General features: G+C 30.9%; 2 protein-coding genes and 1 long non-coding RNA gene across 3 annotated transcripts in view; 1 reads left to right on the top strand and 2 right to left on the bottom strand.

The window, feature by feature from the left end:
* LOC117638624 (replication protein A 70 kDa DNA-binding subunit B-like) overlaps nt 1-130 on the top strand; it is a 2337-nt gene extending 2207 nt beyond the window's left edge. The window contains exon 8 of the mRNA XM_034373720.1: nt 92-130. Coding sequence (XP_034229611.1) covers nt 92-130 — 39 coding nt within the window. The remainder of the gene's footprint in view (nt 1-91) is intronic.
* Nucleotides 131-210: 80 nt separating this feature from the next.
* On the bottom strand, nt 211-1625 carry LOC117638623. Its single transcript, XM_034373718.1, has 5 exons — nt 1531-1625; nt 1363-1444; nt 1129-1261; nt 810-967; nt 211-712 (listed from the first exon to the last, which is right to left on the bottom strand). The coding sequence occupies exons 3-5, from the start codon at nt 1231-1233 to the stop codon at nt 211-213; spliced, it is 765 nt and encodes a 254-aa protein (XP_034229609.1). The 5' UTR covers nt 1234-1261; nt 1363-1444; nt 1531-1625.
* Nucleotides 1626-5784: 4159 nt separating this feature from the next.
* Nucleotides 5785-10807, bottom strand: LOC117612235. The gene is made up of 5 exons (XR_004583329.1): nt 10558-10807; nt 8700-8805; nt 6998-7054; nt 6337-6393; nt 5785-5835 (listed from the first exon to the last, which is right to left on the bottom strand). It is a non-coding gene; the product is annotated as an uncharacterized LOC117612235 (long non-coding RNA).
* Between the last annotated feature and the right edge of the window lie 595 nt (nt 10808-11402).

Genomic DNA, 11402 nt, shown 5'->3' with positions numbered 1-11402 from the left:
TCCATGCTTGATTTTTTCTTTAAGCCAATGATTGGTAAATCAGAATCTGATACAATTTCCTCCATGCTTTTTGTTGCAACCATTTTTTCAGATTCGTTTTCGGTTTGAACATGACTTAAAGAAATGCTAAATGGAAAAGAAAGAAATATATTGGTAAATGTTAGAATATGTGTAAATATTGATATAAAGGAGTTAATTATTATATAAATTCTAACCTTTTTGATTTTTTTGATGGATGAAAGGAGAGCTCTTTTGACAGCGTCTTTGTATCTTTTTTTTTGAAATTGGGGTAGCTTCTGTTATAGAAGCATTAGCTGAGCTTGTGGAAGATGCACTTGGAATTTGCTTTGAGAGAAGTGGGGCAATGAGTGGAGCCATTTGGGTACCAATGTTTTCTGTATCATGTGCAGACAAACTTTTATCAGATGATTGCGTTGTTGGTTCAAGAAGTGGCATTGTGTCATCGAAGATTGCTTGAATGAGTAGATCATTTCTGTTGAAATCACTTCTCATGCTTCCAAATTGAAGTTGGAAAATTTTAACTTGTCCTCTTGTTTGCAGAATCACATCTGGTAATTGTTGTTGGTCAGTAAAACCTCTTTGAACAACCAATTCATTGCAAGAAATTTTAAATAGTTGTTCTGCTGGTCTTCCAATTATGATGGCATTAGTTTCATCAGTTGAATCTTCAAGCACCAAGCTCACTTTGAACCTGTATGTAAAATATATGTAATGTTTTAATAATTTATAATAATTGTGTTTAAATTATGGAAAAATAAAATGAAACAAATTGTTGAGATTTGTATTACCAAGGGAGAGGAATTTGATTATTGTGTTTTGGGCACAAAAGTTCATCACGGTGGGCAGCAGTTCTAAGTTGTTTAAAGCAAGATGGACATGCTTTATACCACCAACCATTACGTGTGTCAAAACGCGTAATAGCTGCTCTGCATAAAATGGGAGTGTCCTAAAACATATTTTAAAAATATATATTAATATAGCAAAAAAAATTATAAAATATATAGTGATAAGAGAAGAATAAAGTGAAAATTAGTTTAAATAATCTGTGAAATTGTATGTTAAAATATGAATAATAAAGAGATCAAAGAAAGAAGTTAATGTATGTACCTTATGTGTCTCTGGATCAAGAACATTTAACTCTTGGACATATAGCTTTTTAGCAGCTTCTAAATGTTGAGGTGTCATTAGTTGAGTGGCGGAAGAAGGCATCATTTTAATGGCATGTGTGGAGTCATTAAAGCTGTGGTTATTGTTATTTTTATATAATAAAAAAGAGGTGTTAATTTAGGAAAATGGGGAAACAAAGGTATATGTTAGAATAAAAATGATAACAATTCATACATCGTTTTGTAGGCCGCCAATTCTTGTATATCTGGATTGATAAAAATTAATGTGGAGACACTACTGTTGAGAACAATTTTCCCTACATATTGATAAATAATAAATTAGATTGGTTTTTATTTGAAATGAAGTGTAAATAATAGGAAAAAGTGAAAATAAATTGGATACCTTGAAATTGTTTAACTTTCAGGCTTGTAAAAGCTGCAAATATTGGCGATGTCAATTGTTGTAAAGCTTGGGAATCAAAAGTTATCTCCCCACAGGGTTATTCTAACATCTTCTTTCCTGAATGATTAGATGTGGAGAAAAAATATATTTAGAAACAGATATAATAGTTTAAATTTTGAATTATAAACATTTTCTGAATATTTGTACCTGATATTTTCGATGCAGACTTCACATTTATCCTCAAGCCTCTCATTGCCCACCATTTTTTGTTCCAATGGTTGTATTCCAGTAATGCGTCCAAAAACATCTTGCAATATGATAAAAAAAATATCATAAGGATATTAAAATGTGGAAATTTTTTGGATAAATACTTATTGTATATATATGCATAGTTTTTAATAATATATAGAGTATTACCTGTTAGGATGTCAATTTTGTCTATGCGAGTGGACAATTGAGTATAATCTACCAGATAAAATCGATGTTGTGGAATGTGTGGGTGAATGGTTGGTAGTTCTTTGAAAGTTGTTCTCGCATTAAAGAACAATTGTGCATACTTATTATGGTATGCCACAAAAAAGTTTTCCCTGTTCCTCCATGACCGTGGACAAAAAAAAGGCCTGGAATTTTTTTTTCAACAGTTTTTACAACACAATCATATACATCTTTTTGATCTTTGTTAAGTTGTGTAACTAAAATGGCATGTTCTTTTTCTAAATTATTATAATCGTAATTTAATTCTTCTCTAAGCAATTTATTTCTAAGTTCTAACATTTTATGTTCATCTGGCATAGGAAGGTGATGCTCTTTTAAAGAGCTAGAAGATACATTGAAAAGCTGTTCTAATTCAAATAAAAGAGAATTTTTTAATTCAGATTCTGATACTATTAGATTTGGGATTTCGAAAGTTTGTCGTAATTTGTATAAAATGTCTTCAGACATATCTTGCCAATAAGTGTTAAAAAGGATTTGAGGATTTCCTACATCACAAAATAAAATGATTGTGACAAATAATTGCCTTAATTGAGGACATGTGGTTGTGTTTACAGCATTTGCTAAGGCTTCAATCCATTCTTTATCATCTCCTAACAAACCTAGGGATTTACATGCAGCTTGGTATGATGGTTCTATAATACCATTAACAGTTTTTAGGTCATTAAAGTGAAAAGCCCCTTTTTGCAAATTCAAAAGCATTCTTAAATAATATAATTCACCAGATGCAGGATGTTCATAAGCTATTCTACCAAGGGATCCTTTTTTTTTTTTTTCTAGGTTTCCACATCTTAGTGCGAGAATCCCACACAAATTTTGAAGGAAATTCTGCATACGTTAATGTTCGTGCTTCATGAAAAGTTTTATTAGCTTCAAACCAACTTGTTAACATTGTAGATTCAACATTTTTTCGGTTAACAATTGATTGAAGCGATTGATCACCATTGAAAATAATATTTTGTTGTAAAGGTAAATGTATTGGTAATCGTTCAACTGAGGGTTTTCTAAAATGAATAGGATATTGAAACAATCTCCAAACAGCTTCATATGGAGATATGTATCTACAATTTAGATAGGCAAGTATTTCATCTTGTTGGTTCTCTTGGAAAACTACTCTAGCTCTATCTGAACCTTTGTTTATATATTTGAAAAGATATTTTATAAGCATTGATTGACAACAGGATTCAACATTTATATGAGCATTATATCTCTGTAGTAATTTAGAATTGTAAGGTACTACAAAACTATTATCAATTTGCATTCCATTTTTTATCACAAATTTTGTTGGATCGTCACGGCGTTTGTATACAGGGTAACCATTTGTTTCAAAAATTGTTTCGCTTTTATATTGTTTGGGAAAAGATTTAGAACATTTTCCTTCTCGCATACATGGAGAATGAGGATTTATTTGTCCACATGGACCATGGATCATAAATTGAGCCACAATATCATAAAGATCATAATTTACAGTTTTGTCCGGTAATTCAGCATAAATGATAGAATCTATATCAACTGCTGAATAACATTTATAATTTTGTTTTAACCAGATCAACATGTGAGCATGTGGCAATCCTCTTTTTTGGAATTCGACAGTACAAACATCTATGTTGATTGGGTGAAAAAAGGGAAAAAATTCTTACTTAGTTTTATTATTTAATAAAATGATAAAAATGGAGAGTAGTATAAATGGTGTGTTTTTAAAATATACCTTCTTCGATTTCTCCAAAAGGTTCTCCTGATTTGATATAATTGATCATATCATCAAGTTTTATTTTAAATAATCTTGAAACTATATCAGGCCGATCTTCTGGTTTGTATCCAGGTTTTGCATTAAACTCTCTTACAATTTCGGGCTATTTAACATTGCAGGTGAAAGTTATAAATAAATCAGGATTTCCATATTGTCTACAAATTGCCATAGCATCTTGATAATTGTTAAGCATGTATCTAGCACTTCCAGTATATGAGCTAGGTAATATCACTCTTTGACCTATGTTATTAGCATCATTATCACCCTTTGAAATTGCATCATAATAAATGCCTTTATAAACCTCACTTCTTAAATTTTTTTGATTTTTCCTAATATAATCTAATCGATCTTCTTCAAGTGTTGCATAAGCGTCTACTAAAAATTGTTGGAACAATCTTCCACCTTTTAATAATGTATCGAATTGAAACACTCTTTCTTGTATTTGATAAGCTATAAAAGCTCTCATAGAAATTCTTTTTCGTTTAGATTCATAGTTTGTACAATGGCATTTTAAGTCAGGTGTATACCCATCTTCACCAATAGGAAAAAGAAGAGGATATTGTAAAGACATGTATTTTGGATTTAATTTTGTTACGCGTTTTAACTCTCCACTTTTAAATTCTATTATAATATCTCTATTTGAATCAAAAAGGCCTATATCTCCTACTATTAAACCACCAATTTCATCACATGTTGGTTGTTCATATTGTTTGCTATCATTGGATTGCCTGCCTAACAATGTGATCTTTAGAGGAGGAAGAGAACCTTTTTCAAATCTATCTCTAATTGTTCGAAAAAGTTTAACCAATTCATTTGTTTGATCAAACATTTGGATTAAACCTTCCACAATGTTTTGATCTAGTTTTTCATTTTTTTGATTACAATTAACTGCATCAAGTCGATTCAAAACCTCATTATGGGTATCATATATATAAAGTTGGGCAAATTTAGGACATTGACCATCAAGAGGTAATAAAGAACCCATTAAATGATGAACTTGACCACTGATTTTAAAAACATAAGGGCTTGATCCATTGTTAATTGATTTATCAATTTTGGCTCCCATTGAAGTAAATGCAAACATAGAATTGTAAACCCTGATATTTTCTCTGAATAATACACTTTTTTTCCCTTTTTAAGGATCCAGCAAATTTTCTAAAAAACAGGGTGTTGGTTTTGGACTTTGAAGTTTAATTTTTCCTTGTTGGCAACAAAGAGTAAAGAGAGGCTCATTGTTTTTTGATCTTTGTTTAATGGATTCTTGTAACCAAAAAAGTGCACCACAATAAATGCACTTATGGTTCTTCTCTCCAAAATCAGCATATTCTTGGATTATTCCTATAGAGGTATAGAATGGAGAGAATAGAAAACATAAATGTAGGTTATTAGTAATAGCACAATGTAGTTCAAGTTTTGAAGAAAATTTTGAAGCAAAGGGAAACACCCACCTTGCCTATTTCTTTGAAAGATTGCTTGACCTTTATTTATTTGATTAAAACGATGAAATTGAATTTCATCTAGTGTTGTTTCAACTATATTCACATTGATAGATGATGTACTTTCAACACATTTTTGTCTTTTTTTATCAGCTTGAGAAATGTTTTGATCACTGTTGATGGGAATTTTCTCGCTTGGATATTCATTATTAATATGAGAAACATTTTTATTTGGGACTTGTATATCATTTGAAATGATGAGATTATGAGGTTCTTGCATGATTTGTTTTCTCGTGGTATTTCTAGTTCTCTTCGACATTATCAACGAAGATTTCAATTTCCCAAAAACAGGTTGATATCTAGGGAAAATATATATATATATATATATAAGAGTAATATTTCACATTATTAATAACATTTAAATTCTAAGAATGCAAAATAAATGTAGAAATATGATGATAGAATTATATAAATGAAAATCTTGAAATGATATAATATTTGCTAATCAATTAGTTATAAATGATATGTACAGTTTTTTTGAAAAGTTAGAAAACATTGACCTGTAATGTGAGAATTTGTTAAGCACTTGTAGCAACACATATGCAAAAGCAAGATGATAGCAAGAACCTAAAATACATAAGTAGAAGAACAGTTTTTGTTAATAGGTTCAAATCCAAATAATTAAATTCATAAAGCAAAAGTATTTAATTTTATACATCAATTAAATCTCTGTTATTTTATCAAACAACCAACTTCATTTCATAATGATTAAACAGTATATATATATATATATATATATTAATATAAAGCCTTGTTAAACCGATATGTATAGTTGAGACATTTAACTGAAAATTTATAATCAACCAAGCTCACCAGATTAATAATTTAAATAAAATGCTTAATGAGAACATCAAGGGGAAAATATTTAAAAAGGGGGGAAAATTTTAGCATCAAAGCATATTCAACTTGTATCAATCAACAAAATAAAGATTACTTGTAAATAACTTGTATGCAAGCACAATCGATGAAAATAAAATAAAAAATCTTACAAAATGATTAAAATCAAGTGATTAAGATGACTAATATTGGTTAATGTCAGAAAACAATGAATTGGAAGAGTTTTTATACCTCGAAAATGATAGCAGAATCCAAATGTCTAGTCCCTTGCCTTTTGGTGTATCCAAGCTATGAAATAAACAAATGATTGAATTATATTTGGATCGGATATGTGTGTGTGTCTACATACATGCATACATATTATAAAGAAAGTACATAGTACAAAATTGTTTTATATCACTGCATCATAATTATAAAGAAACGATACTAATTTTTATTCGATCAAAATGACACAGCTATAGAAGAATAAAAATTAAAATATAATATAACAATTCTAGATATCTATTATTTTATCAGACAACCAACTTCGGTTCATAATGATTAAACAGTATATATATATATATATATATAAAGTCTTGTTAAATCCATATGTACAATTGAGACATTGAACTCAAAATTTATAATCAACCAAGTTCACCAGATTAATGATTTAGATAAAATATTCAATGAGAACATCAAAGGGAAAATATTTAAAAGAGGAAAAAAAAATTTAGCAATAAAGCATATCCAACTTGTATCAATCAACAAAATAAAGATTATTTGTAAATAACTTGTATGCAAGCATAATTGATGGAAAGCAAATATAAAATCTTACAAAATAATTAAAATTAATTGACTAACATCACTAATAATGCTCAATTTAAAAAAACAATGAATTAGAGGAGTTTTATACCTTGAAAATGACAGCAGAATGCAAATGTCTAGTCCCTTGCCTTTTGGTGTATTCAAGCTGTGAAATAAACAAATAATTGAATTATATTTGGATTGAATCACATTTTTAGAGAAATATAGGTTATCACAGGATGAGAAAAAGATGACAAAATTTATATCACTATATGAAATCCTGCTTATATTTTTAACACCAACATAAATTTAGTTTTGTGTAAACAACTTCACAATTACAAATATCTATTATTATATCAAAGAATTAACTGAATTCTATAACGATCAAACAATATGTACATATTAATATCAAACCTAGTTAAACAGATATACACAGTGAGCACATTTGACTCAAAACTCATAATCAATCAAGCCCACCAAGACAAGGAATCAAGTGAATGTTTCCTGAAACCCCAAAGAAAACCAATAGAGGTGATAAAATAATTGCCAATTTCTATTTTGACCCCAAAAAAAAAAAAAAAAAAGTCTGTTGACAAAAAACTAAAAGAAAGAAAGTCTCTTGACAAAAAATCTCCCAGCCAACAAATTCTTCATATGGAAGAAATACTTGGGAACGGAAGGTATAGTGCTACCACCCTTCTCTTTCTTTTTCTCTTTCTCACTCACACAAACACATATATTCTATTGTTCCAAACAACCAATGCTCTAATAATAAGAATGAAACAGGGAGCACGGAAGGCTGTATGAGTGAGAGTATAAGTAAAGAAAGAGCTGAAGCTGCGAAGAATGATGCAGAACTACCACTCTTCAATTTAAAAAGAGTTTTAGCTGCAACAAACAACTTCAATGTAGCGAATAAACTGGGAGAGGGAGGATTTGACCCTGCTTTATAAGGTGACACTTTCTAAACTGCTTGATAAATACTAATGTACAGTTTATCCAATATATGCTAACTTGGACAGGCCAAAGACATAACAGATTTAGGTTCCTTAAAGGAGGCAGCACAAATATTCATTCCAGGTACATTGTAGCATGATTTCTGTTTTCTCAGCCTCTCTAATTCTAAAAACCAAAAACTTCAATATATAACTTTAATTTTCTGTAAGTGTTGATCTAGATTTACATTCCCTTTGTCCTGACAACTCAATCGAACATCTCAATCAAAAGTCACCCTAAACAATCAAAATCACAAAACCACTCTCTCACTCAGGATTGAATCGTTACACAGACTGTGATCTACATAAGCCTGCGGCAATCCTAATATCTAGGATATTATGTTCAATTGTAATTTTAAAGGACAAACCATACACATTCAAGCAAGAACTCTACAGCATGCCTGCTCAATCAGGCCATACAATTTTCAGAATTTATGTACCAAGCATATCGAACTGAGAAAGTAAACCATATGTTTCTCCAGACACCATATGCTGGAGAGTCAATCTAAGAAGGGAAGATGACACTTTATCAGCATGGTTGCATTTTGTCAAAACCTGATTAATCTTCACTTCTTTTTTCCTTGTGTTTTATCATTAATTTTTTTCTCCATATTTAGAATACAACAACCAACAGCAGAACAAAAAAGAAAATTTTTTCAATAAAAAAAAGCATGCTTAGTCTTTGCTTTCCAGTGTTTTATCAGCAACCAAAACAGAAATTGAGAATGATTTCCATTTCTAAGATTTCTCCAAGAGAGCAAAGTCATTGAATCGACAATTGATTAAAAAAATTAATAATAACAATGATGGAAATACCTGAGCTAATCTGTGAGATTCAATCCCCTTCCTGATAGAACCCAATATGTTGTGAAATATAAATACCTCAGCTCCTCTTATATAGCATTATGGATTACTCAAGAACCTGAAATCAAAGTAACCAAATAAATGAACCCAAATTCGTAAAAAATAAATAAATAAAGCATTAGGGATTACCCCAAAACCTGAAATCAAAGTAACCAAATAAATGAACCCAAATTCGTAAAAAATAAATAAATAATACCCTAAAGATAGAACACGGCTCAAACAATATGCATATATTAATATCAAGCCTAGTTAAACAGATATACACAGTGAGCACATTTGACTCAAAACTCATAATCAATCAAGCCCACCAAGTCAAGGAATCAAGTGAAATGTTTCCTGAGAACCCCAAAGAAAAACAATAGAGGTTAAGATAAAATAATTGCCAATTTCTATTTTGACCCAAAAAAAAAGTCTCTTGACAAAAAACTAAAAGAAAGAAAGTCTCTTGACAAAAAATCTCCCATCCAACAAATTCTTCATATGGAAGAAATACTTGGGAATGGAAGGTATAGTGCTACCACCCTTCTCTTTCTTTTTCTCTTTCTCAATCACACAAACACATATATTCTATTGTTCCAAACAACCAATGCTCTAATAATAAGAATGAAACAGGGAGCACGGAAGGCTGTATGAGTGAGAGTATAAGTAAAGAAAGAGCTGAAGCTGCGAAGAATGATGCAGAACTACCACTCTTCAATTTAAAAAGAGTTTTAGCTGCAACAAACAACTTCAATGTAGTGAATAAACTGGGAGAGGGAGGATTTGGCCCTGTTTTATAAGGTGACACTTTTTAAACTGCTTGATAAATACTAATGTACAGTTTATCTAATATATGCTAACTTGGACAGGCCAAAGACATAACAGATTTAGTTTCCTTAAAGGAGGCAGCACAAATATTCATTCCAGGTATATTGTAGCATGATTTCTGTATTCTCAGCCTTTCTAATTCTAAAAACCAAAAACTTCAATATATAACTTTAATTTTCTATAAGTGTTGATCTAAATTTACATTCCCTTTGTCCTGACAACTCAATCAAACATCTCAATCAAAAGTCACCCTAAACAATCAAAATCACAAAACCACTCTCTCACTCAGGATTGAATCGTTGCACAGACTGTGATCTACATAAGCCTGCGGCAATCCTAATATCTAGGATATTATGTTCAATTGTAATTTTAAAGGACAAACCATACACATTCAAGCAAGAACTCTACAGCATGCCTGCTCAATCAGGCCATACAATTTTCAGAACTTATGTACCAAGCATATCGAACTGAGAAAGTAAACTATATGTTTCCCTAGACACCATATGCTGGAGAGTCAATCTAAGAAGGGAAGATGGCACTTTATCAGCATGGTTGCTAGTTAATCATTCCTAATTTCTATTTTGTCAAAACCTGATTAATCTTCACTTCTTTTTTGCTTGTGTTTTATCATTAATTTTTTTCTCCATATTTAGAATACAACAACCAACAGCAGATAAAAAAAGAAATTTTTTTCAATAAAAAAAAGCATGCTTAGTCTTTGCTTTCCAATGTTTTATCCAAAAACCTGAAATCAAAGTAACCAAATAAATGAACCCAAATTCGTAAAAAATAAATAAATAAAGCATTAGAGATTACCCAAGAACCTGAAATCAAAATAACCACATAAATGAACCCAATTTCGTAAAAAATAAATAAATAATACCCTAAAGATAGAACATGACTCATACCCACGCTCTACAAAGGACGAAAAATCTCCCAGCCAACAATCAAATTCATGAAATGAAGACCAAAAGATCTGTTAAAAAGTTGACGGGATGCATACCTGAAGACAAAGGATGCAAATATTCGCAAGCAAGAAAGATGGAAGTCTGAGTCGAAGGCTGTAGAAAGGATGAGAAATCTCCCGGCCCCAAATCTGTGAGACGAAGACTAAAAGTGCGGCTGGATTTGCAGCGCACCTCCCAAACAAAAATCGACCGCCACCCACGCATGTCTAACAATGAATGCAGATCTTCCATGGCTGCCCTCCAACCAGCTGGTTCGAAACGGACTGAAAATAGAGACTTCTCTGAGCGGACGAAACCCTCTCAACGAAGGGGAAGGGGCAAAAACGGGAACAAAAGAAGCTGTTTAGTCGAGGGCAGTTTCGTCAATTTACTGTTATGAAGAAAAAACAAAACGGAAACAACAGCAAAATGAGGGGCATTTCCGTCATTATACTGTGCTAGCTACACTGTTTCGTTCCATTATAAGATTATCTCTACTTATTATATAGGTCTAAAAACCATTTAACCACTATTGAATTAAGTATAAATGAAATTTTTGCATGCTGAATGTTTGGAAATACTATTAAATTGTCATATTTACAGGTGAATTTTTTTAGGAAATGTCCGTTTTTCAAGGGAGGTTCTGCCCGTTTTTCAACAGAAATGTCAAGCCCTTAAGTAATTTTTACTCCAAATAAGGGCAAAAGAGTCATATGCTCCTACTACATAAGAGAATTAAAAGCCTAAACATTATATTTACATCCTTTTTTTCAATTTTTCTTCAATATATCCAACCATGATTATTTTACCTCTCTTCAACTTTTCCTTTAGATAAACACAGAATTTAAAATATGTTTACTTTGTGTTACTTCAATTGGAAAACCATCTACAGCTTGCTCAT

Source organism: Prunus dulcis, chromosome 8, assembly GCF_902201215.1.
Source record: "Prunus dulcis chromosome 8, ALMONDv2, whole genome shotgun sequence".
Taxonomy (NCBI): domain Eukaryota; kingdom Viridiplantae; phylum Streptophyta; class Magnoliopsida; order Rosales; family Rosaceae; genus Prunus; species Prunus dulcis.
The sequence above is the reverse complement of the archived record's forward strand: the minus strand, read 5'-3'. Positions and strand labels throughout refer to the sequence as shown.

Excerpts from the sequence above, each read along its gene's own strand:
- LOC117638623 (XM_034373718.1), bottom strand. The coding sequence starts at position 1,233 with ATGATGCCTTCTTCCGCCACTCAACTAATGACACCTCAACATTTAGAA. Across the intron at positions 968-1,128 it reads TTGATCCAGAGACACATAAG|GACACTCCCATTTTATGCAG; the intron begins GTACATACATTA and ends AATATGTTTTAG. Across the intron at positions 713-809 it reads AATCAAATTCCTCTCCCTTG|GTTCAAAGTGAGCTTGGTGC; the intron begins GTAATACAAATC and ends TTTTACATACAG.